This window comes from Nilaparvata lugens, chromosome 1 (genome assembly GCF_014356525.2).
Source record: "Nilaparvata lugens isolate BPH chromosome 1, ASM1435652v1, whole genome shotgun sequence".
NCBI classification, from domain to species: domain Eukaryota; kingdom Metazoa; phylum Arthropoda; class Insecta; order Hemiptera; family Delphacidae; genus Nilaparvata; species Nilaparvata lugens.
Genome location: NC_052504.1, coordinates 4,046,498 through 4,071,204, shown reverse-complemented (window position 1 = coordinate 4,071,204; position 24,707 = coordinate 4,046,498). Strand labels below are relative to the sequence as shown.

At 35.8% G+C, this 24,707-nt stretch overlaps 2 protein-coding genes across 3 annotated transcripts in view; both read right to left on the bottom strand.

Annotated features, from left to right (window-relative positions):
- Positions 1-285: 285 nt before the first annotated feature.
- Positions 286-10,690, bottom strand: LOC120351321 (protein UXT homolog). 2 transcript variants are annotated; one of them, XM_039428161.1, is made up of 4 exons: positions 10,436-10,690; positions 6,792-6,991; positions 1,326-1,475; positions 286-1,059 (listed from the first exon to the last, which is right to left on the bottom strand). In XM_039428161.1, the coding sequence occupies exons 2-4, from the start codon at positions 6,972-6,974 to the stop codon at positions 934-936; spliced, it is 459 nt and encodes a 152-aa protein (XP_039284095.1). In that variant the 5' UTR covers positions 6,975-6,991; positions 10,436-10,690; the 3' UTR covers positions 286-933. The 2 variants fall into 2 exon arrangements, with proteins under 2 accessions (XP_039284095.1, XP_039284087.1); XM_039428153.1 differs by having other exon boundaries at positions 10,265-10,679.
- Positions 10,691-16,170: 5,480 nt separating this feature from the next.
- Positions 16,171-24,707, bottom strand: part of LOC111060961 (eukaryotic translation initiation factor 3 subunit A) — a 49,249-nt gene continuing 40,712 nt past the window's right edge. The window contains exons 18-22 of the mRNA XM_039428102.1: positions 24,058-24,211; positions 22,280-22,454; positions 19,989-20,110; positions 17,788-17,942; positions 16,171-16,474 (exon numbers count right to left, since the gene is read on the bottom strand). Coding sequence (XP_039284036.1) covers positions 16,419-16,474; positions 17,788-17,942; positions 19,989-20,110; positions 22,280-22,454; positions 24,058-24,211 — 662 coding nt within the window. The 3' untranslated portion in view covers positions 16,171-16,418. The remainder of the gene's footprint in view (positions 16,475-17,787; positions 17,943-19,988; positions 20,111-22,279; positions 22,455-24,057; positions 24,212-24,707) is intronic.

The window sequence follows — 24,707 nt, the reverse complement described above, 5'->3', positions numbered from 1 at the left end:
GCCTTCAATTTCAAGTAAGAGCTATCATTGGGAAGGCATAGGAATTGTGGGTCTATATCTCTTTAAGGTCTTTGCTTTACTGTAATAAAATCATAAGTTTTCTTTACAGTCAAGTACGGTATGTTCCCTAGTTCCGAAATAGGAACAGCAAAACTGCTTAAAAAATTGTCTTTTTATGCTCCAGGTGTAAGTTTTGTCAACTATAATCAAGAAGTTCCTGATTCGGAATTTGTAAACTAGGTTATGTTCATAGACTGCATGTAGTTACTTCAACTCAAGCAGGAAATGTTTTCTATTCCTTTATTATTCTTATTTAGATTATTATGACAAAAATAGTGTACGTTACTTGGACATGAATATCTCTTGTAGAGCTCGAATAAAATGCTAGTCTCGGCTAAAGCCTCGACTAGAAACATCATTCTTGCCCTGCAAACTGGGCCTTCCCGTCCATGTGACGTAAAATACTAGTACATAACTTGTACGATAACGTATTTACCGCATTAGTATGATAATTCTGCCCTGACTACGTTTCGGGTAGAAACAATCATACTCATGTGGTGAATTATAGACCCTTGGCTCTGTTCCACATTCAACACGCGCTCAGGTTGCGCGCAAAGTGGAAAGAGAAGAGATTTGCATATAATGCTGAATCAAAATAGCTGAGAAACATCCTTTTGATACTGAATTTTAAAAAGTTTCCCCGGGTTCAGACACCTTTTGAATACCACCAGAACATTGCGTACTGGAATCTATATATATATTTACAAAAATAGCACTGGTACAAGCTTTCAGATAGTATGGTTATTGATTGCAATGAAAAATATCTCACCTAAAGAAAATTGTGAGCCTCACTTTTTACATGTGAAAAATAAAATGTCTTGTGTCCAGAGGTTTCATGGAGTCAGATTTGAAGAAACAAAAATAGTGGGGAGTTCATTTGATGTTGTGCAGCTCTTGAATTCCATGCAGTACGAGTTTGATATGAGCTTTGGTGGTGGCACTTTGCTCTTTCAGGAGATCAGCTTGCTTCTCAAGTAGCTGCAATCGCTTTGCAATCACCTGCAAATCAAATAATTATAAATCGAGTAGGCCTACTGTAATAGAGAATTATTGCAACTGTGGTTTATTACTGCGCGAGGTCTACTGTTCACAGAACTACTAGTACGGTAACTCAAATAATAATGATAGAAAAATTAACAGAGTATATAATTATACAGAGTGATGTTTTAGCCCTGTTATCCTATTGTATATGTGGTAATGTATTTTTAATGGAATAAATTAGCTGGGCTTCAAGTGGATGATGAATGAAACATTGCAATAGCTACCTTAAGGGCTTCATCCAGGGTGAATTGGACGAAATAGCCGCAGCCAACATCAATCAGTATTCTGGAAACATCGGACACATGTGCCTGCATGTAGAAATTGCAGCCCAAATCCATCTGTGTTTTCAAGCCATCCTTCAAAGCATCATCACTCTGCAACCACAAATCAATCAATCAGTACAATTACTACAATCATCTATTATAATAGATATCATAATCTGGAAAAGGTAACTAAGATTAGCTTGTGACCATATTTCCAATCTTAGAAATTATCTAATTAGTATTCTGAAAAAGTTCTATTTTCTTAGTAAATTCATTCCTCAGACAGTTAGTTGTTTAGCAGTTCTATTATGCACTAGTTGACTCCAAGTTGAACTATGGTATAGGCTGTTGGGGCTCAACATACATAACACATTTAAAACATCTAATGACATTGCAAAAGGCGATAATACGGGTTATGAAAAGAGTAAGTAGGTTTGAACGTTCTTTTCCCATATTTCAATTCTTCAAATGCTTGCCATTACGATACATTTATATATTTAAAGTTCTTTCATTGGTTTTCAGGATGTCAGGTAATTGTGGTGATCAGATGGGTGAGGGTGATTTAGTATACAGAACGAGAGGAATAACTAACAATATGTTGAAACTCCCAAAATCCTACAATACCTGTTTCCGTAAATATTAGACAAATTAAAAATTATCATTCTTTTAAAAAACAAATTTCCAAGTGGTTGCTACCACAAACACCTAATGCAATTGAGAGCTTATTCACTGTTCAGGGTTAATTTTTACTTTCCTTGCCCTATAACGATAGGTAAGGGAAGTATTGCTTTCCGAAAAAATTAAGGTACCCCAATTTCTAAATTTCTATATGTTTCAAGGTCCCCTGAGTCCAAAAAAAGTGGATTTTGGGTATTGGTCTGTGTGTGTGTGTGTGTACGTGTACACGATATCTCATCTCCCAATTAACGGAATGACTTGAAATTTGGAACTTAAGGTCCTTGCAATTGCAATATAAGGATCCGACACGAACAATTTCGATCAAATGCAATTCAAGATGGCGGCTAAAATGTTGTCAAAAACAGGGGTTTTCGCGATTTTCTCGAAAATGGCTCCAACGATTTTCATCGAATTTATACCTAAAATAGTCATTGATAAGCTATACCAACTGTCACAAGTCCCATATCTGTAAACATTTCAGGAGCTCCGCCCCATTTATGAAAAGTTTGATTATAAATTTCCAATTATCAGGTCTCAGATATCAACGATAAATTTAGAGTGGAAAAGATTGAGCTTGAAAATCTCTACAATTAATGTCCAGTAACATTTTCACCTAAAATTGAAAATAAGCTCGAAATTCGAGAAAATGTGATTATCCAATTGCAAACCGTTGGCAACTGTTGATTCTATTAAATCATTCACTATGAAGAGATAGCAGACCTCATATTATTATGTCTCAAATCTTTGAATAGTAGACTTGATATGCGCGTGAACACTAGCGTCAGGTGATACATTTTCATAACGGCAAGGAAAGCTGTGTGAATGAAGCATTACAAAACTATTTTTAAGCTGTACTCCTACTTGCACGCGAATTATATTACATAATTCAGCAAGTAGTATTTTTATTGTTCCAGAAATTGTTTTTTTTTTTCTTAAGGTATATTAGTTTTAAAGCTTACTAAACTTTTTTTAAACATGTAACAATTTATTGTTATCTGAAATGTTGGATGGATATTGTAAGTTGTTCATAATGCATTGTTTTTTGGTCAATAAAAAATTATTTGATTTGATTTGTGTTATTCCTCATTCATTATAGCTACCCCGTCCATGCACTCAAGATTTTGAACAGGATGCCGGTGTATTTCCATGAGAAAATCTCCGAAAGGGACTTCGTGGGAAGGTCGTTGATCATCACGATGAACAGGATTGGCCCCAGAATTGAACCCTGAGGTACCCCAAACCTGACAGGGAGTGGACATGAAACAGCTCCACCCAATGACACCAATGATGATTTTAATGATAATGAAGTAGAAAATGTTATGTGTATGTCACGCACTCCACATTTTGGGTCCGAGCATACTCCTAGAGAATGATTGACAAGTGATAACAATTTTGAATTTAGTAGTAATGTTGTTAGAAAGCAAAAAAAGCTCAATAATTTCAATAATATTGAATTTGAAAGGAAACTCTGTACCAAAAATGTATAAACAACCACAAACTAAACCAAATTATCTACGTATCAGCATCTTATTAACAATGGTTTCCTATTCTGTCTGTCATTAGACAAAGTTCATAACTCCATCCTCCTCCAAATTGTAGTCGGTAATGAACTACCAGAATATTTTATCTTGATTAAGAAAATGTATTATTAAATCATAAAGAGAATCGCTCAGTCCCGTTACTACCTTCTATAGAAGGTAGCTGATACCGTTATATCTGATGAAATGTTTTTAAAGTTATTAATTCTTGTTAAAAATTATCAATTATATTGTACGAGTATTTGTTAAGAAAATATTTTTTTAGTGATTTAAATGAATTTTCATAATAAATGAGATTAAATATTTCGTAAACTAATTTATTGTAGGTACTAAATTGTTGAAAAACAAACTGGCAATGCAAAAGTAGAAAAGGATAGCTCTATCTGCTCTGTCAAACGATAGACAAGGGTAGCAACACCAATGATAATCAAATACTGCCTTTATAACGTGGATCTCACTATATAATCGAGGTCTAAATTGCACAACAAATGTTCACGTGAGGTCCACGTTATAATGGCAGTGTTTTATTGGCAATGCTATTATATCTTTGTCTATCATTCAACAAAGCGGATAGCGCTATCTCTTCCTCGCTTTGCTTAGTTGCCAGATCGTCTTTTAACAATGAAGAATTAATAATTAATTAACAAAACATTTCATCTTAATTATGAAAATTCATCATGAAATTATTGAAAAATATAATTTCTTGCTTAATAGAATAAAAATGATTATTTTAAACGAGAATGAACAGTTAATATCAAATCAATAAACCTGTAACAGCTACCGTCTATAAAAGGCATTGACAAGATAGAGGATCGGCAACGTTATTCTCCCATCTTTCTCCACTGCCATTATAACGTGGACCTCACCAAAGACAATCTTTGTTTCTGCATTCATTATGTACATCTTATCCACTATCCATCGGATTTAAGTCTGGTGAGCGTAGGGCGCATTCTGTTTGTCGTATTAAAATTTGTTTCGGAAGGAAGCTTCATTGGAAATATTCAGTGAAATATGTTTTCATAATAAAATAAAACTGTAGAATCCCTACGGTGCGTGACTTTTTGGACAGGCTGTAAATAAATAATTGATATTATATTAGAATAAAAAACTAGAGCCTCTAACAAAATTGACCTCTGTAGATAAATTAATACAATATGTTAGATTATTAGAACAAAAATCTATAGTGAGGTCCACGTTATAATGGCAGTGGAGAAAGATGGGAGAACAACGTTGCCGATCCTCTGTCTTGTCAATGTCTTCTAGACGGTAGCTGTTACAGGTTTATTGATTTGATATTAGCTGTTATTTCTCGTTTAAAATAATCAATTATATTCTATTGAGCAAGAAATGATATTTTACAATAATTTCATATTGAATTTTCATAATTAAGATGAATGATTTTGTTAATTAATTATTAATTCTATATTGTTAAAAGACTATCTGGCAACAGAGCAAAGCGAGGAAGAGATAACGCTATCCGCTTTGTTGAATGATGGACAAGTATAGCAATACTTTCATAAGAATCCTACACGAACAATTTCGATCAAATGCAATTCAAGATGGCGGCTAAAATGGCAAAAATGTTGTCAAAAACAGGGTTTTTCGCGATTTTCTCAAAAACGGCTCCAACGATTTTGATTAGATTCATAACTAAAATAGTCATTGATAAGCTCTATCAACTGCCACAAGTCTCATATCTGTAAAAATTTCAGGAGCTCCGCCCCATCTATGCAATGTTTGATTTTAGATTCCCAATTATCAGGCTTCAGACACAATTTAAACAAAAAAAAATTGAGTGGAAAAGATTGAGCATGAAAATCTCTACAATTAATGTTCAGTAACATTTTCACCTAAAATTGAAAGTAAGCACGAAATTCGAGTAAATGTGATTATTCAATTATTGCAAACTGTTGATTCTTTTAATAGATAGCAGACCTCGTATGTCTTCAGCGTTATGTCCTGTCACCAGCTGGCTCAGATCTTTGTTTATAAGTAGACTTGAGATGCGCGTGAACACTAGCGTCAGGTGATAAATTCTCATAACGGCAAGGAAAGTTGTGTGAGTGCGCCACACCAGATTTTTTCAACCATTTAACTGCGGCTACTTTCATCTTCCTTTCTAAGAAGTAATAACCACAGTAGCAGAATGTACTTGAACTGCATAAAATCTGAAGTGCACCTCTGGCAAAATGGAGACCACTCCATCAAGAGCATCTTTGATAAAATTCATCTTCAATTCAAATCAAGTTTTATTGTTTACACCAGTTTAGAACAAAATACACTTCATCAATTAGTACCATAATATAATTATCATTATCCATAATGTGGAGAAAACTTAGAAGATGACAGAATACATGTAAGGCTCAGCTCACGCGACTCAAGTCGAGAAGGGACTGCGACTCTAGTCTCTTCTCCAGGCAGCATGTTTTTTTCAAATGGTGACACTCAGACCAGTAAATTATTCTAATCTCCGCGACCTCACGACTGTGAGACTGAGTCGAGCGACTCGACATGTTGGTCGAGCTACGACTTGAGTGAGGTTATGTTTTATGAAAGAGATGTTTTGTCATTTTAGATAAAACAATGATAAGAATTAGATAAGAAAATATATTTATAATAATTATTATAAAATTTGTTACATGCTAAGTAGTGACGAATTAGATATTTTTTTAAATAAAGTAAGGTTGAAAAATTGAATAGTATGGAACTGAAGTAACTGACAATGAGCAAATAAGTCGAAAGGTCGATTTGAGATTTGAGTCGAGGTAGTGTGAGTTGAGCCTTAAGGTGCAATTCCTATTGCCGCATCAACATGTTGGCCCAATGAAGGCCAATGTCGACCAGCGCCAGTGTGTGGATGGGAGCTTTGCCAACGCTGGCCTTCAAAATCCAATGAATTTACAGGTTATGTGCTCTAGCCACGGCGGCTCTAACCACGCGTTTCTACACGCGCGTCTTGAGACGCCACTAAGGAATGGCACCTTGAGAATACATATATTTAAATTTCGGGGAAGGAGTGGCCGTAGTAGTTGAGACGCTGACTTTGTCCCGGGTACGAATTCGGCGAGACCAGATATTTTTTCCGAGCCGCATACTGGCACTGAAATCGATCCGGTGCGACCTGAAAACTCTGACACCAGACCTGAGCCAGCCAGGTCACTCGGGTTTTATTAATTTATTTTTATTTGAGGGGAAAATCATGAATACTCACTTGAAGACTCTCAATAACATTTTTCAGCTGTATATACTCTGCCATTTCCCCCAAGAGCACATCTAGTTTGTAATGTATTTTTTTCAGATCCTCTTTTAAATGATTGTTGACGAATTCTTCGAATTTCAATACTTTCTCCGGTATCTGATGATTGATATTATTTGGATCCATAGTGGCTTTCATCAGTGTTTACTATTGATCTGAAAATAGGAGTAATGCATCATTTGTTAATTTTTGTTAGAATATTATGAAATATGTTTTAGAAGAATGATCTGTCAATTAAGTCATCACGTTATATATTATCTAGCCTATAGATAGTGAGGTCCACGTTATAAAGACAACATTTCATTAGAATTGATATTGCTAACCTTGTCTATCTATAATTGGACATAGCAGATAGTGCTATCCTTTTCTAGCTCCACAAAGTTGCCAGACCGTTCAACAATTTAGAAATATAATCAATTTACACACTATTTAATCCAAATTATTGTAGAAATATATTATTAAATAATTGAGAAATATATTTTCTAGACAAATAGAATATTGATTATTTTCAACAAGAATGTACAGTTAATTACACAAAATATATTGTCAGCTGTATTTTATAGAAGGAAGTGACAGGGCAGAGAATCGGCAACGCTGCTGTCCTATCTTTCTCCACTGCCATTAGAACGTGGACCTCACCATAATATTAATTGTTGACCTGAACAATATAATGATAAAATGTTGATCCATCACAAATCTATATAAATAAAAATCGAGCCTCAAATTTTGACATTCAATAACTTTTTATGTGCGCACCGAATTTGATGATTTTTTTAGTTATGTTCGTTATGTTCAGATCCAGGTTCATGGCCTATCAAATTTATTATTCGACTTCAGGACTCTTTCCTACGGTCCTTCAAAGTTTACATGTAATCCTTTTGGGAGAAGATTTTTGTGAGCTGGCCACACACAGAAATAAAAATCAGCTGTTATAATCATTGCGTCATACAACAGCCGTCGGTAGATAGTAGACAAGAGTGTGTGCTGCTCCATAACCGCCCATGTATTCTATTCTAAACGCCCCGAGTAAAAACAAAATGACTTCTGTGTGTAACCATCCAGCACTTTGGCCTCAGGTTAAATAAAGACTTACATGCTCTAAAGAAATTGCTTTGTTTCAAATAATTAAGCTGTCTTCGGTGTTCAGAATTAATAAATTTTTAGTAAATTATTTATTTTGCAGTTGGAAAATTATCTATATAAAAAAATGCCGCATCGCGCCTCTTCAGGTTTGTATCCAGCTAAAGTTTGTCATGAGATACATTAAACTATTTGGAGGTACGAAGTTCGCCGGGCTAACTAGTATATTATATTAAGTAAAAAATATATATTTATGATTTAATAATACATTTTCATGTTTATTAATATTGAATATTTTCAAAGTTCATTAGTCAACAAACAATTTGACAACCTTGAGGAATTAGAAAAAGAAAACGCTATCAGCTTTTTCTAATGACAGACAAGGAAAGCAATCCAATGTCGATCATATGCTGACTTAAGAACGTTGATCTTATTGTACCAGAGTGACATGGTTTTGGCCGCAACACCATGCGTTAACGTCACACTTCCAAGTGGGCACCTGCTGTTCACAGATCCCATGGGGTGTGACAGGAGAGCCAACTGCACTGCCAAGTCGGTAGGCAAGTATCACAGAGTAGTTTGGCCTGTATTGCAGTGAAATTACCCCAATAGACTGTCCACCTCGGTCGGGACACTGCGCAGTTCCGGCGGTACGTGGGCTGGTCGGGCCCGGACGTATCTTCTAACTTGTCTACAGGCCAGGAAAAGACTCGTGGTCCTAAATTGTATACGTCTCCAAGGTGCGCTTGCTCGTCCACCACACAGGCGTCCAAAAGGGGATGACGCGAGCATTTCGGAAAGAAGTACCAGTAAGAGTGGGGTATTTCGACATGCTATGATGCTACTTCCAGAGACTGAGGCGCTACCCAAGTCCCAGAGTCTGGATTAAACTATGCGCTTAAAAGCACATACAGTAGTAATTTCGCATGCCTGCTACTTCCAGAGACGGAGGTACCCTGATTCCCATAGCCTGGTCTCTCACTGGCTACCCCGAAATTTCACCGGACAATTTTCACTGTACCCAGCTACTTCCAGAGACGGAGAATTCAGGCGACTCGGTCAAGCCATGAATCTCCCATAGTCTGGAGCCTTCACCCAGCCGTACACCCATAGGCCAGGTTACTTCCTAGGACGGAGTCATACAGTCATCACATAAGTCAGCTGTTGTGCCCCCCTGGTTGGTGTTTTCCCCTTCACCATGAGAACCAGTACTATTGGCTGGTGGATCCAGTACCTCCTGAGACGGGGGCGAGGAACAAACTCCAGAGCAGCTGTGGAAGGAGCCACCTAGAAGCTCAGCAACCCTCAGGGACCTGTACCAGAGTGACAATCGATCATTCCGTAAGGGCCAAGCCACATCAAGATCAAGCGTTTTTGCACTGGCAATCAAAGAGCTTCCTTCACTCCTGCTCGTCCACCGCCAGTGCAAAAACCCCTGAAACCCCGCTTCAAGCTTAATTGGCCCCAAGACTACAGCGAAGGGTTTGACTGAGTGAAAAGTTTTCAACAAAGTGAAAATAATAAATTTAACGAGGGCATCAAAAGCTTCCATTAAACGTTCAGAATGTATTCTCGTCAAGTACTATCATTTGTGAGAGTTTGAGCGATTTTAATGTTTGATCATTTTTTCAAACATCCATTATGATTCATGGATTTCTTGGAAAATGCAAATCATCCAGATTTGGTTGATATTTGGGGCTATAGATAGAGGTTGACCTAGCAAGTGTCGTGCTATAATATGAGACGTTTTGCTATAATACATGGTGAGTTATCCACTGAAATATAAAATTCCTCCACTCTCAAATCAGAAAAATTACCCATGATCAAATGCTTACAACTCAAGAATACGAGTGAGTTTCGCCATGTAATGACATTAAAAGGATATAGAAATATGTCTCTAAGCCCGCTATGATCACACTCTGTGGGCCCTAAACCACATGAATGAATTGTGTGTAAACCAATGCTGGTGGCACAGCAGTGGCTGGGATGGCGACCCGAATAAGACACCAGCCGGCCGCCAGATTCTGGACTCTGGGGTTCCCAATATAGAAACGCAATTATAAAACTACCTAAAACCTAATGCCCCGCGACTCGCTCAAAAACATGATTTTCCACTAGCTAATGTGAAACGGACTTTTGTTTTTAAACGTTACAATAAGTAGCAAATTCAACAGTTTATGTTCTTGCTAGGAAAGTAAAAGCAATTTGTGGGAATGTGTAAAGGAAAGGAGCTTTTGGTCGATCAAACTAAAGTGAGTGAATATAGTATGAACAGAGTCTAATTGATAAATATAAAAAATGTATGGGATAAAATAAGGCAAGTGATAACTAGTATCAAAATAACTTACCATAAATAATCACTTTATCCTAACTTCATAAAATTTTTGAAACAGTCAAGCTTAAATGAATGAATTATCATAATAATTGAATTATTATTATCATATATTCTAGCTAATCTTTAGAGCAGTAGAAGAGCAAGAGAGAAATAACTAGACAATAATCATAAGTGAATATTGTACCTTTACTGTTATTATTATTTTCAATACTATCCTAACCTTAAAAATGTATCATCTTCAAAAAACATACGTTGAGGTTAAAGTAAACATAACCTGGAAGATAGTAAAGGTTAAAGGAATCAGGTAGGTTGATATATTTTTGGTATTTTCTCCTCTAATAATATGCTATTATTTTACAAAATTTGTCAATAATTTAAATGCAGAAAGCTTGCAACTTCACAAGCTTTCCAACTCTAATCTCAATATCGATAAAGATTCAAGCGAGTGCCTCAATACTGCAAAATTTTAATGTCTAGTCGATTCTACGTTGTTGAAGTTGATCAAACATCAATGTCTCTGAAATCATACCTTTGCCTACGTCCAGAGTGAACGCTGGTTGAGCCGAAACGGGTAGCCGTATAGTTGTCACCCCGACTACTTGACACCTGGGCCTGTTTCATAAAAGTCACAAGTCCTGTAATACAGGAGAATCACCATTCCAATTACATGCTCAATATAGCCGATAAAATCAGCTGTTCCTGTATTACAGGACTTCTAAATTTTTATGAAACAGGTCCCTGGTCATTTTGGCCATAGGCGACTACTTATACCCTTGTAAAAATATACCATTGCCGTCAAGTTGTCCCCCCGACTACTTGACACCTGCTGGACCAAAGGTGCCAACTAGTCATGACCGTGAACGACTACTTGACACCTCGCACCCTCGCACCCCCTCCAGGGTGTCCCCTCGACTAGTTGTCACCTCCTTGGAAAGGAAATAAGTAGACGGAAATGGCTTACTACTTGTCACCTACAGAGCACCAGTTGGCACAACTTACACCCCCGCGGCGTAGGGAGGAGGGATCAAACAATTTTTATTACTGGTTATGATGTAGAATTGAATTCTAAGCACTTTTGGTTCAGTAACATTTTCCCGTCAAACGCACGGTTCGGAAATATTCGCCGTCTTTGCTGTTTTTAGTACACATTTTTTGAGTTGGTTGAAAACAGAAAAAATGAATAATAAGACCTTTTGATGACTAAACCAGATGTAGATCACAATTCTAAACACATTTTGTTCTCTTATATTTTCTCGTCAGGCGCACCGTTTACGAGTAAATTGAGAATCAATTTTTTAGAATCAAAAATATTATAATTTCTCCAGCATTATTTAGTTTATTTTTTATTTTTATTCACCTATTATTAAATTAGTTTTTTTTTCGAATGTGAGATTATTGATACTGATGGGCACGCATAATAATACCATGACTGCAAAACAAAATATTGAAACCAAAGACCTCAAAGCTGCGATTAGACCAAATTTATTTAAAAAATGTTGGTAACTCAATCCTTTTAGATTATATTAGATTGAACATAACTTATCATACACATGATGAACATATGTGTTATAACGATTTTGTTAATAACTTTGGTGTAAACCCAGCTTAGCGATGCATACCTCTTTAATGTCTTTGATTGAAACTATAGACTTATAAATTGCACGTCGACTATATACAAGGTTTTTTGAAATTTTGCATTTCAAGGCTAATATAAAAGGAAAAAGGCGCCTCCTTCATACGCCAATATTAGAGTAAAAATCAGAATATAGAATTATTCATCATAAATCAGCTGACAAGTGATTACACAGGTGTGTGGAGAAGCCAGTCTATTCCGTATTTCCATATTAAGGTCTATAGTTTCAATCAGGTACTTGTGGATGAGAATACTGCGTGAGGTCTACTGTTCACAGAACTACTAGTATGGATCATTTTTACTTTCCTTGCCCTATTACCATAGGTAAGGAAAGTATTGCTTTCCGAAAAAAATTAAGGTACCCCAATTTCTAAATTTCTATACGTTTCAAGGTCCCCTGAGTCCAAAAAAGTGGTTTTTGGGTATTGGTCTGTATGTGTGTGTGTGTGTGTGTGTGTGTGTGTGTGTGTGTGTGTGTGTGTGTGTGTGTGTGTGTGTGTGTGTGTGTATGAGTGTATGTGCGTCTGTGTACACGATATCTCACCTCCCAGTAAACGGACTGACTTGAAATTTGGAACGTAAGGTCCTTACACTATAAGGATCTGACACGAACAATTTCGATTAAATGCGATTCAATATGGCGGCTAAAATGTCGAAAATGTTGTCAAAAACAGGGTTTTTCGCGATTTTCTCGAAAACGGCTCCAACGATTTTGATTAAAGTTATACCTGAAATAGTCATCGATAAGCTCTATCAACTGCAACAAGTTCTATATCTGTAAAAATTTCAGGAGCTTTGCCCCATCTATGCAAAGTTTGATTTTAGATTCTCAATTATCAGCCTTCATATACAATTTAAACAAAAAAATTCAAGTGGAAAAGATTGAGCATGAAAATCTCTGCAATTAATGTCCAGTAATATTTCCACCTAAAATTGAAAATAAGCTAGAAATTATAGAAAATGTGATTATTAAATTGCAAACTGTTGGCAACTGTTGGTTCTATTAAATCATTCACTACGAAGAGATAGCAGACCTCGTGTGTTTCCAGCGTTATTGACCTATCAGCTGTCTCATATCTTTGAAAAGTAGACTTGAGATGCGCGAGTACACTAGCGTCAGGTGATCAATTTTCATAACGGCAAGGAAAGTTGTGTGAGTGCGCCACACCAGATTTTTCAAATGGAAACGTGGTCATATAATACATGATTTTGATACAAAATTTCAAAAGAAATAAATCTGGTGTGGCGCACTCACATAACTTTCTTTGCCGTTATGAAAATTGATCATCTGACGCTAGTGTTTACGCGCATCTCAAGTCTTCTAATCAAAGATCTGAGCCAGCTGGTGACAGGACAATAACGCTGGAGACACACGATCTGCTATCTCTTCATAGTGAATGCTTTTATAGAATCAACAGTTTGCAATTAAATAATCACATTTTCTAGAATTTCGAGCTTATTTTCAAAAAAATGTTACTGAACATTAATTGTAGAGATTTTCATGCTTAATCTTTTCCACTTGAAAATTTTTGATTAAATTGTATCTGAAGCCTGATAATTGGGAATCTAAAATCAAACTTTGCATAGGAGGGGTGGAGCTCCTGAAATTTTTACAGATATGGGACTTGTGGCAGTTGATAGATCTTATGACAAGATCTTATAGATCAATGACAATTTTAGGTATAAATTTGAACTTTAGGTATAAATTTGAACAAAATCGTTGGAGCAGTTTTCGAGAAAATCGCGAAAAACCCTGTTTTTGCCAACATTTTAGTCGCCATCTTGAATTGCTTTTGATCGAAATTGTTCGTATCGGATCCTTATATTGTGAGGACCTCAAGTTCCAAATTCCAAGTCATTCCGTTTATTGGGAGATGAGATATCGTGTACACAGACACACATACACTCACATACAGACCAATACCCAAAAACCACTTCTTTGGATTCAGGGGACCCTGAAACGTATTGAAATTTAGAAATTGGGGTAGCCTACTTTATTTTTTTTCGGAAAGCAATACTTTCCTTACCTACGGTAATAAAAAACCTAGGAAAGTAAAAATGTTTGTTTTAAAATTTAAAATGTAGCAAGTTTATTCATCGATGGAATTTATTCTCTTTCCAATAATTTACCATACAGTTCGTAAATTCTCATTCATAAATAATATTTGCTGTATTATTTATATGAGAGTGCTGTACGTTCAAAAACATTACATAAATATGGAATGTCTAATGTCTTCTTAAAAATGTATGTATTCAGGGCTACTTTTTATTTCATATAAAATAACATCATAGTACCCTTTTTTTGATAAGTTTTCAATATAAAATAACATATTGAAAACACAAATTACAACTACTAGTTTTGGAAGGAAAGTAATATTAATGGCGAAACCCGTACGTGAATACCTCAAACCGTTTCCTAAACATTTGAAGATACTAATATGAAATTAATGAGTACTTACATTGTATAATCAAGTGTTATTGAGCTTCCGTCACTATAAGCTAACATTAGCTTAGAGACCTTGTCAATCGTAAGAGCACGTTTTCTAAATCACTCAGCTATATTGATAGAAAGATATTCCAGGTACTACCAATACAATGAGAGAATAAATTGGTAATGATTGTTGTCTTACATCACTCAGTTTTATTGGTAGAAAAATAATACCAAATACTACCAATACAGTGAGGTAATTAGCCTCAATATATCATCTAAGCTGTCAATGGGCCTTACGACTGTCATACTTCAGCCGGGACCGACATTTTAACATGCTCATCCAATAACTACTTTTTTTAAGGTGATTAAGAAATTATCTTTAATGAACGAGTGCTTTTACAGTCGAAATGACTTCATTTTGACTATTTCAATAGGCTAATTTGTGACTAAAATGATAATTCCAAGGACCATGATTAGTGTGTTGAATTGTGCAAGCACATTGTCTGATGCCGTTCTACCAGACGTAACGTATATCTGGGTATCAATCTTCAGCTTAAACTATTTTTAATCCATTATAACATTTTTGTAGCTGAAATAGAACACTGCTATTATAAAAACACCACTTAAATGGGCTACTTTTGTACAAATTAATAAAAACGATATGAAAACTTGTAGTACCCTTTATTATTTAAAACTTTAAAATACAGTAGAACTCCAATTATCCGAGCTCAGACTACCCGAATCGCCTATTATCCGAATCACTTTCAGAAAAAAATTTGACCAAAAAAAGTCCAAGTCCGCTATTATTCTTCCCCCTACGAAGCCAGTGTTTGCGCGTTCGCTCACTATTGTCCTTCCCTCCGCGAAGTCAGTGTAGTAAAACATGTGAGAATATCATGTTTCTTTCATTTAATTCAATAAAAAAATAGTGCAATATAAAAACGTAGCTTTTTTCTCTCCAATGGCCATTTTTCTTTAATTCCGATTATCCGAATGGGTCCCGGTCCCCATCAATTCGGATAATTGGAGTTCTACAGTATTACAACGACTAGTTTCGTCCATAAATGACCTATTACCATAACCCATAACTTAGGTCATTTTTAGTCGAAATTAGTCGTTGTAATATTTTAAAGTTTTCAATAATAAAGGGTACTACAAGTTTTCATATTGTTTTTATTAACTTTCCCTGCTATTATGTATGTTATAGCATTGATAAGCTATTTTAAGCATACGACGGTTTAACCGAATAATCGGTTATCCAAAATGGCGTTCTACCTTTTCCCAATTAACCAGGGTTCTACTGTACTATAGTGAGCCAGCGGAAAATATATAACAGCGTTGCCGATTTTCTGGGCTGCTACTGCCTTCTATTGTAGATAAAAGCTGATTTCGGTATATCTAATGTAATATTAACTGTTCATTCTTATTCGAAAAAAATCAATTATATTTTATGTGTCAACAAAATATATATTATTTCTTAATGATTTGTAATACCATAGAGAAACAATAGCATAAGTAGATATCCCATGGTATAGGACGTTTATGTCGCAATTCTTACTGTTATCTCAAGCCCATAGTTCATGTTATTCTTTCCCGTGAAGCTGTGTGACACTGGTAGTCTCTCATATTGTGCCGTTCATACACTCTCACCCCAACAAAACAGTAAAAATCTTCAATAATCAACAGTAATCGGCTTGAGATAACAGTAAAAGTTGCGACATAAACGCCCTATACCATGGGATATCTACTTACGCTATTGTTTCTCTATGGTAATACACTTTCACAATTGTGATTAAAATGTGAGGAAAGTTTTATAGGGGAGCCATCGATAGTTTCTAACAAAACAAGACACTTATCAGTAATCAATATTTGATTTTATTTATGGTATAAATATGGTTATACAATATTGTAGAGAAAACAAGATAATAATATGATGAGCAGAATAGAACAACTGAGTACAATTTCCACACCAAATGAAAATAGCAGAAGTTTCCGCATTCTAAGAAAACGATGTAATTATATTATTAGCTATGCTTATAAAGCTACCCAATCTAAATTTGGGCAAAGTGACAAGTTACTGCGTTTAGTCGACCTGTACTGCATTTAGTTCTTGCGATTCTTCACCTGTTGCCAGTTACCATCATCACCACCATCTTCGCCTGAAACAGAGAACATAAGTAGTCATTACCACATCAACATACGAGACCAGTCTCGAAATAAATAAAAGCCTACTGGTTATTTCAATAACAAAAAACAAAGAACGATAACAATAATATAGAATTGTGCATACGATAGCGATTAGAATGACGGAGATGGAAGATAATTCTTAACCTACGGTTAAAAATGTTTGAATCGTCGCAGTTATGCGAATTACAGTGGTATGCACAAGACTCAAGTATGATGTAAATAAATAAACAAAATAACAACAATTTACACTTATAATGTCTCCTTTACATGCACCATCTACATTAGTCACAGTAATGTGAATTTTATCTCTGTTAAGAGGACACATGACACAACATACTGTAAATACTTATAATACGTTAGCAATAACTTTAATGTAACGGTCCTATAATAAGGTCCATGTTATAATGGCGGTGGAGAAATATATAAGGACAGTGTTGCCGGTTCTCTGCCTTGTCACTGTCTTCTATAGAGGATAACTGATACCGGTGTATCTGATGTAATATTTACTGTTCATCCTTGTTTAAAATAATCAATTATATTTTAATCGCCAAGGAAAAATATTTTTCATCGATTAATAATGTTTTACAATATTGATATCGAATATTTTGTTGATTAATCATATTTTAGTTCAGTCAAAGAAAGGTTATAGAGGGAAATTTATGGAAGACAATTTTTGACCCCGCAGTTTTTTTTAGGGTAGTAAGGAGGTAAACACATCAAAAGTCCCCACCCCTAACAACTGTGCTAAGGGGGTGGGTGGGGGTGTTTCAAAGGAACCATTTTTGGTTTGTCGCATATAACTCGAAAACTATGTATCTAAAAAAAAAATGGAGGCAAACATGTGTTTTTCAAAAATGATACATCTTCGAGAGCAGATATCTCAAAAAATTAGAGAAAATATAGAAAAAGTTGTGAGATGAATATTGTAAGCTTCAATTTTGTATATAACAGTTATGTCTGTAAGATACATCGTTTTTGAGTTATATGCGAGAAACCAAAAAATGGTACCTTTGAACCACCCCCACCCACTTAGCACAGTGTATATATGTTTACCTCCTTACCTTGTTTTCCATAAATTTCCCTCTATACCCTTTTTTGAGCATTCATTGCCTGGACTATTCATACATTGTTCAAAAACCAATCCGACGTTGTGAAGCTAGAAAAGGATAGCGCTATTCTTGCTTTGATGAATGATAGACAAGGATAGCAACACCGATAATGTTCATCAAATAATGCCATTGTAAGGTAGACCTCAACTACAGAAATAATGTGTTGTTGGACTTACCGCTAGCTGGAGCAGAGGCAGAGGGGGCCGCTGGGGCCGGTGCGGGGGCGGGAGCGGCAGCAGGGGCCGGGGGGCCTCCTGAGGGGGGTGCAGCTTCCTGGCGCCAACTCATCTTTCCACCTCCACCTCCTCCACCCGCTTTGCTCTCGAATCTCCTGTGGCACAAAATTACAAACAATCGGTTTTAATTATTTATTGGATGAAGCAAACTAATACAATATCCATAAAAGAAAAAAGTGGATACTATTTTCAATATCATTTCCTCAAGTGTTTGATATTGCTCCACTTTTGTATTGCTGATGATGCCACATGAGCAGTCTGCTTGTACGTGGAAGAGTGAACGACAATTTTACGGTTTTGTGTTCCTTGACGTGTAGTTAAAAAAATTGAACAATGATTATTAATCAGTTCAAATCTGTGTTGAGTGACGTTCTCATCGTTCAAAACACACATCAGAGAAATGAGATCTCACATCAGAGAAATTGGGGGCTTGAGGGAGTTCAAAAGAACACTTACGGAATTCTATATGCCCATACATAGTAGCGGACCTTCTTGAAAGATGATTTCTGCTTCATCAATGTTTTGTGAAATGTGTTGTGTTAGGCTGGTCACTACAGGACGGTAGAACATGCTTGTGCATGCATTTGTCATCAGCGAGAGGCTTCAAACATAAAATAAGCAACCAATACAATAAATAAACATGTGATTGTTTCTCAATCCATTGCGAGCAGCGATGTATTAACACACTTTTATAGATAAACCACTAGGAAATTATAAAGATAAAGAAATAATTGCACCTAACATAGAGCAGCGAAGAAAAAATAACAACAAAAAATCGTAGATACAAAAGCCTAACCTCAAAAAATCTGGTGTGGCGCACTCACACAACTTTCCTTTCCTTTATGAAAATTGATCACCTGACGCTAGTGTTCACGCGCATCTCAAGTCTACTATTCAAAGATCTGAGCCAGCTAGTGACAGGACAATAACGCTGGATACACACGAGATCTGGTATAGTGAATGATTTAATAGAATCAAAAGTTGCTAACAGTTTGCAATTAAATAATCACATTTTCTCAAATTTCAAGCTTATTTTCAATTTAAGGTGAAAATGTTACTGGACATTAATTGTAGAGATTTTCATGCTGAATCTTTTTCACTTGAAATATTTCGTTAAAATTATATCTGAGACCTGATAATTGGAAATCTAAAATCAAACTTTGCATAGATGGGGCGGAGCTCCTGGAATTTTTACAGTTATGGGACTTGTGGCAGTTGATAGAGCTTATCAATGACTATTTTAGGTAGGTATGAATTTAATCAAAATCGCTGTTTTCGAGAAAATCGCTAAAAACCCTGTTTTTGACAACATTTTCGCCATTTTAGCCGCTATCTTGGATTGCATTTGATTGAAATTGAAATTGTTCTTGTCGGATACTTATAGTGTAAGGACCTTAAGTTCCAAATTTCAAGTCATTCCATCAATTGGGAAATGAGATATCTTGTACAGAGGCCTCCCATTCAAACAATGCTATGCTGAATAGTGAGTTGTGTTTTTCTGGCACTAAATTCTGTAAAATTTACGTAAAACATTTTCAATTAATGGTAATTCAAATGTAGTATATTTGTTTTTTATCCAGTTTCTCAACTGTCAAAATTTAAAATTCTCAGTTTTTGGGTGAAAATGAACTAAATTTCAGTAAAGTTTAATCATAACCCTATTTTGGACTTTTAAAGCCGGTTTCCGAGCTTGGAATTTGGCTAAGTTCTAGACTTCAAACAGCTGGAGTCAGAAAATTGGCTTTTCGAAACGGGGGTAGTTGCAGTAATTATCATAGTCACGTTTGAATTGGATTTCGTAAAAACTAGAAAACTGAACACAAAATAAAAAAAGAGAGAAAATAGTGTAAAGTTTCAGCTATTTTTAATTATTTAGGAATGTTTAATTTCGTCAAGGAAAAACGTACCCAATAATAGAAATGAGAAAATAAACATTGTCATAAAAACTGCGACTAAGGCCCGTTTCCAATTTTCTGACTCCAGCTGTTTAAAGTCTAGAACTTAGCTAAATTCCGAGTTCGGAAACCGGCCCTTAAAATGTTATGCAATGTAAATTTGGGAGAGAAATAGTACAAGGAGTATCCTTAGTTTTCCTCTCCCTCTCACGGTCTTTCTTGTAAAAATAATAAATGCTGACATACCTGGGCTCATCTCGATCGTCTCGCCGCCTGTCATCTCTGTCTCTATCGTCTCTGCGCCTATCATCGCCTCTTCTGCTGTCATCTCCACGCCTATCGTCCTGTCTAGCTCGCCAGTTGAAATTCTAAAACAAAACATACAACAGCTACTCACTAACCAGTGTAGAACCGCAGTCTAGTGCCGCATTCTAGTTTACATCGAAATTGCATCCATCAAAATTCACTCTAATAACATTGAAAACAAGTAATTTTTAAATAACATATAGAATCCATACTATATTATAAAAACTCAATTTTTAACGAATATGTCTTCAGCTAAGCAAAAACATCTATCATTAGTATTGAGTGTATGAGATTGTCACATTGATAAACTACAAAAAATGTATGAATAATCCCACATAGCTGCCGGCAAAAAGGTTGTAACAGACAAATTTTGGCAAAGTGATGTTTCCATGCAAAAATATTGTAAAAGTAGTCACTTCTACAATATTATTATATTGGCTAACCTGATTATAAACAACTGATATCTGTTTTAAAATTCAACCTCAAAACTTGAACGTGCAGAAAGGTTGTAACGCCTTTGGCTGTTCCTGAAAAATTTACATTTTGTGGAATACAACCACGCTTTATTCTGAATAAAGCAGTAATTCATTGGAAAGAAGATGATTACCTTTCAAGATATAGAACTCCATAGAACTCAATACACCGAACTCAATTGTCCTAAGTGTATAAGTTTCCTAACAACATTATAATGAGGTCCACACATAAAACTCAATTGTTTGAAACTGTAAACGTAAGTTTTCTAACAACATTACAATGAGGTCCACTTTCTTAATGGCAGTGGAAAAAGATAGGAGAACAGAGTTGCCGATTTCTGCCTTCACTGCCTTCTGTAGAGGATAGCTTATACCGGTATATCTGATGCAATAATAACTGTTCATTCTTGTTAAAATAAACGATTATATGTTATTCATCAAGTAATAATAAACGTTCAAAATTGAGATACAAAAAAAACATTGTAAAAACCTGTGGCAAAGATGCGGAGCTAGAAAAGGATAGCGCTATTTGCTTTTTAGAATGATAGATAAGGATAGCAGAACCAATGCTATCAAATACTGTCATAATAACGTGGACCTCACTATAGTTCAATTCACAACTTTTTGATATTGTCATCGCTTCTTGTGAACAATATCATGTTTACTTTTTTCTAAATGTTTATTTTGATTGTTATAGAAAACACGATAATGTTGTAATTGTGATAGAATGAAATTTAATATAAATCACCATGGTGAGGTCCACTTTTTAATGGCAGTAGTCTATTTACGAATAAAATTATTTCAAACGAGAATAAACAGTTAATATTGATTAAATCAGAGATACACTGGTATAAGTTATCCTCTATAGAAGGCAGTCACAAAGCAGAGAATCGGCAACGATGTTGAATCGCACACACTGCTGGCGAACAAGTTCCACTTTTTTTTTTAAATTGCGTATAATGCCCACATGAGTGGGTAATGATAAGTGCGAGGGTGATTTATGAGATGATCAAACGTCCATACCTAATCGATGGGATTCGAACCCGCAATCAGGTAGCACAGACAGACTGAAGGGTGCAACGCATTAGTCGGCTCGGCTATCCTGGCCGGCAATTCGATACTTATGCCAGTTTATACAAATTCGATGTATTACCATAAAAATTATGTATTATTTATCATATTTATTGTATTAATTTATATAATACTGATTGTAAGTTGTTATGGCAAATGTTCTCCTATCTTTCTCCACTGCCATTATAATAATTGTACATCAGCTACTAAATAAACTTGAAACGATGATGACTGAGAATATTATTTGTACAATATGGGTCCCGTAGCTTTGCCTCTGTGACTTTGAAACGGCATTAATATGCAAGGTATGGTTCGCGGGGTATTAATATTCACGGCTTTGCACAAACATCATGCTTCAGAGACCCTTGCCTGGATGGAACCTTTCTCAGAGACTCTTTCTCATAAATGAGAGAGTTGCAACGTATCACCAACAATGGCGAACAAATGTCAGCTGATAGGCTGTGTTGTGCTAAAAGGAGGTACCTCCAAAAAGTTCCTTGTGTATCTTTTCGCATGCAACACGTTGCTTTGAGAAGATACAAAAGAGCATCTGTTGCTTATGGAAAGATACATATTCGAAAATAATGGATGTTTTTGAACGGTAGTATGATTGCAGTCTAGTGGCCCTCTGCCGATAGGCAAAGCTACAGGTCCCGGACTGTAACATTTATAGAAGCCTCCACTCACCACTTCGGGCCGTTCGCCACGGTCACGATCGCGGTCACCTCCACGGTCACGGTCACGGTCGCCAAAACCACGGTCACGGTCTCGGTCACGGTCACCGAAACCACGATCACGGTCGCCTGGGGCGCCACCACCCCTCCTCGGACCGCCCCTATCCCAATTGCGACCACCTCCGTCCCTGACATGCAAAACACACATCAATTACTTATTCAAAATAAATACACACAACACAATAAATTGTACATAATTTTTTTTATTATTGATTCAACAATGATAGGCGATAATTTTTCAAAATAATTTGATGGAGAACTTACAGGCACAGCCCAAAACTGTTTCTCCCATGAATTTTGATTAATATAGTAGTCAATAAAAAAGTTTATGTTTTCCACTTAAAATTTGTGTCCAATTTACTGAATACACTTAAAAAACAGGACAATTGAATTTAGAAAGATTTACATGCGAAATTTTCCAGGGGTGCATGAAATTGCAAAACATTTCGTCCAACACAAATTCAAGATATAAAATAAATACTGTATATCATTATACAAATAAAAAAATGAAATGACACGATTAATTTTATTAATGTGGTCACTAACGACAAGACAAGGTGTGTTCGACACATGTCGGCATTCATTGTTGTTTGTTTCATCACAGTGAAAGGCTTCCAAGAATCTGTTTTGAGTTTGGGTTTTTGCTTCTTCGATTTTTTTACATTTTGTTAAATTAATTTCCAGTAATTTATTTATTGTTTATTTCATTTTAGAAGCTGCTGTGAAACAGCTGTTTTTCGTTCGAAGCCACTCGCTGAACACATTGGCCCATATGAATAAAACCAGAGCAAATGCTCATGAGCAAGAGCATGGAGCATAAGGTTTTGCTCATGAGCAAAAGGTTGAAGCAAAAGCATTTGCTCATTTCTATATGAATAAGCTTTACCTTTTACTCTTACCTTATGCTCCTGAACTCTGGAGCAAATGCTCACATATTTTGAAGATTTTTCATCAGCTGATTCGCTTTTGTAGCCTTACTTTGTTGGTTTGTTTTATAGCTCACGCAAGTGCTAAATATGCAAGTAGGTGGCACCGCTTTTGTTTGCGTCGTCTGCTCTGTTTTCTATTTATGAATAGAATTTTAGGTTAGTTGAGTTTAGAATTTTAAAATAATAGCATGAAAAAAAGTCATCTCTATAATAATCTCCAGCATACTCTTATAATATCAATAGCCTTCTTATAATCGTCTTCTTAAATGCCTATTTCCTATTTTGTGATGGCTATCTTTATATCAGGTAGCTACAATTAGTATTTATCCTTTTGTAGGAATAATGGTGATATGTATAATTGTTGAATCTAAGAAGAGTTTTATAGTTCTCAACTATTGGTTGTGATCGTATCCGGTATAGTTTTCCTCTTCCTCATACCTATTAGTTGAGCCATTTTACTATGAGCAAAAGGTGATAAGCTGCTCTAGAGTAGACTCACCTTTTTTGAAGCATTTGCTTCAAAAGTTGAGCAAATGCTCTAGTTTATTCATACAATTTTGAGCAAAAGCTTTTACTTTTGAGCAAATACTCAAACTATTTTTTTTGATGAGCATGAGCAAAAGGTTTTGCTCACGTTTATTTATAGAAAATGCTCCATATTTTAGAAGTATAAGCAAATGCTCAACTTTATTCATATGGCCCAATGTTCAACACACTTGGCTGGGGTCGTTAGTGGGCAATACATTTTTATTACAAATGAATTTCCGTTCTATAGATTACAATAGAAAGTTTGACTACTCACCTATCACGGTCTCTGTCCCTGTCAAAGTCCCTCGGCGCCGGCCTATCTCCATCTCTCTCCCGGTCTCCGCCCCTCTGCCACGGTCTCCCTCCATCATCCCCTCCCCTTCCCGATCCACCTCCTCCACCTCCACGCTCATCTTTGTTCCGGAACGCTGAACACAACCAACAATAGAAACTTATAAAGCAATGTACAATACAATAGTTGCATTAAATGAAAGCTTCAACAATAAATTTTACAACTGTGGAATTTTGAGGGCTCACGGCACAGTTACGATAGCTCAGGTTAGATAAAGATCACATTGGATGCACGTTTGCGAGACCACGCTTGCAGATTGAGGTGTTTCGGTGATTAAACTGTACTGGACAGTTGGGCCAAAACTTGTGTTGGATAAGACATCGGTTTCCTTTTATATAAATCATGTGTAGCCCTGTATATAAATTTATCCTAACATAACTAATTCTAATATGAGAAGGGAAAATATAATGACTTGAAAGCATTTTGGCTAACTGAGAAATATGTAATGGGCAACACTTCAAGCATATTACAGAGCTCGAACATGACAAACACTAAAATCTTATAATACTAATAATAAAGAAACACCATACCAAAAATCCAGAATTATCGTTAATGCATGAAAAATCATACAA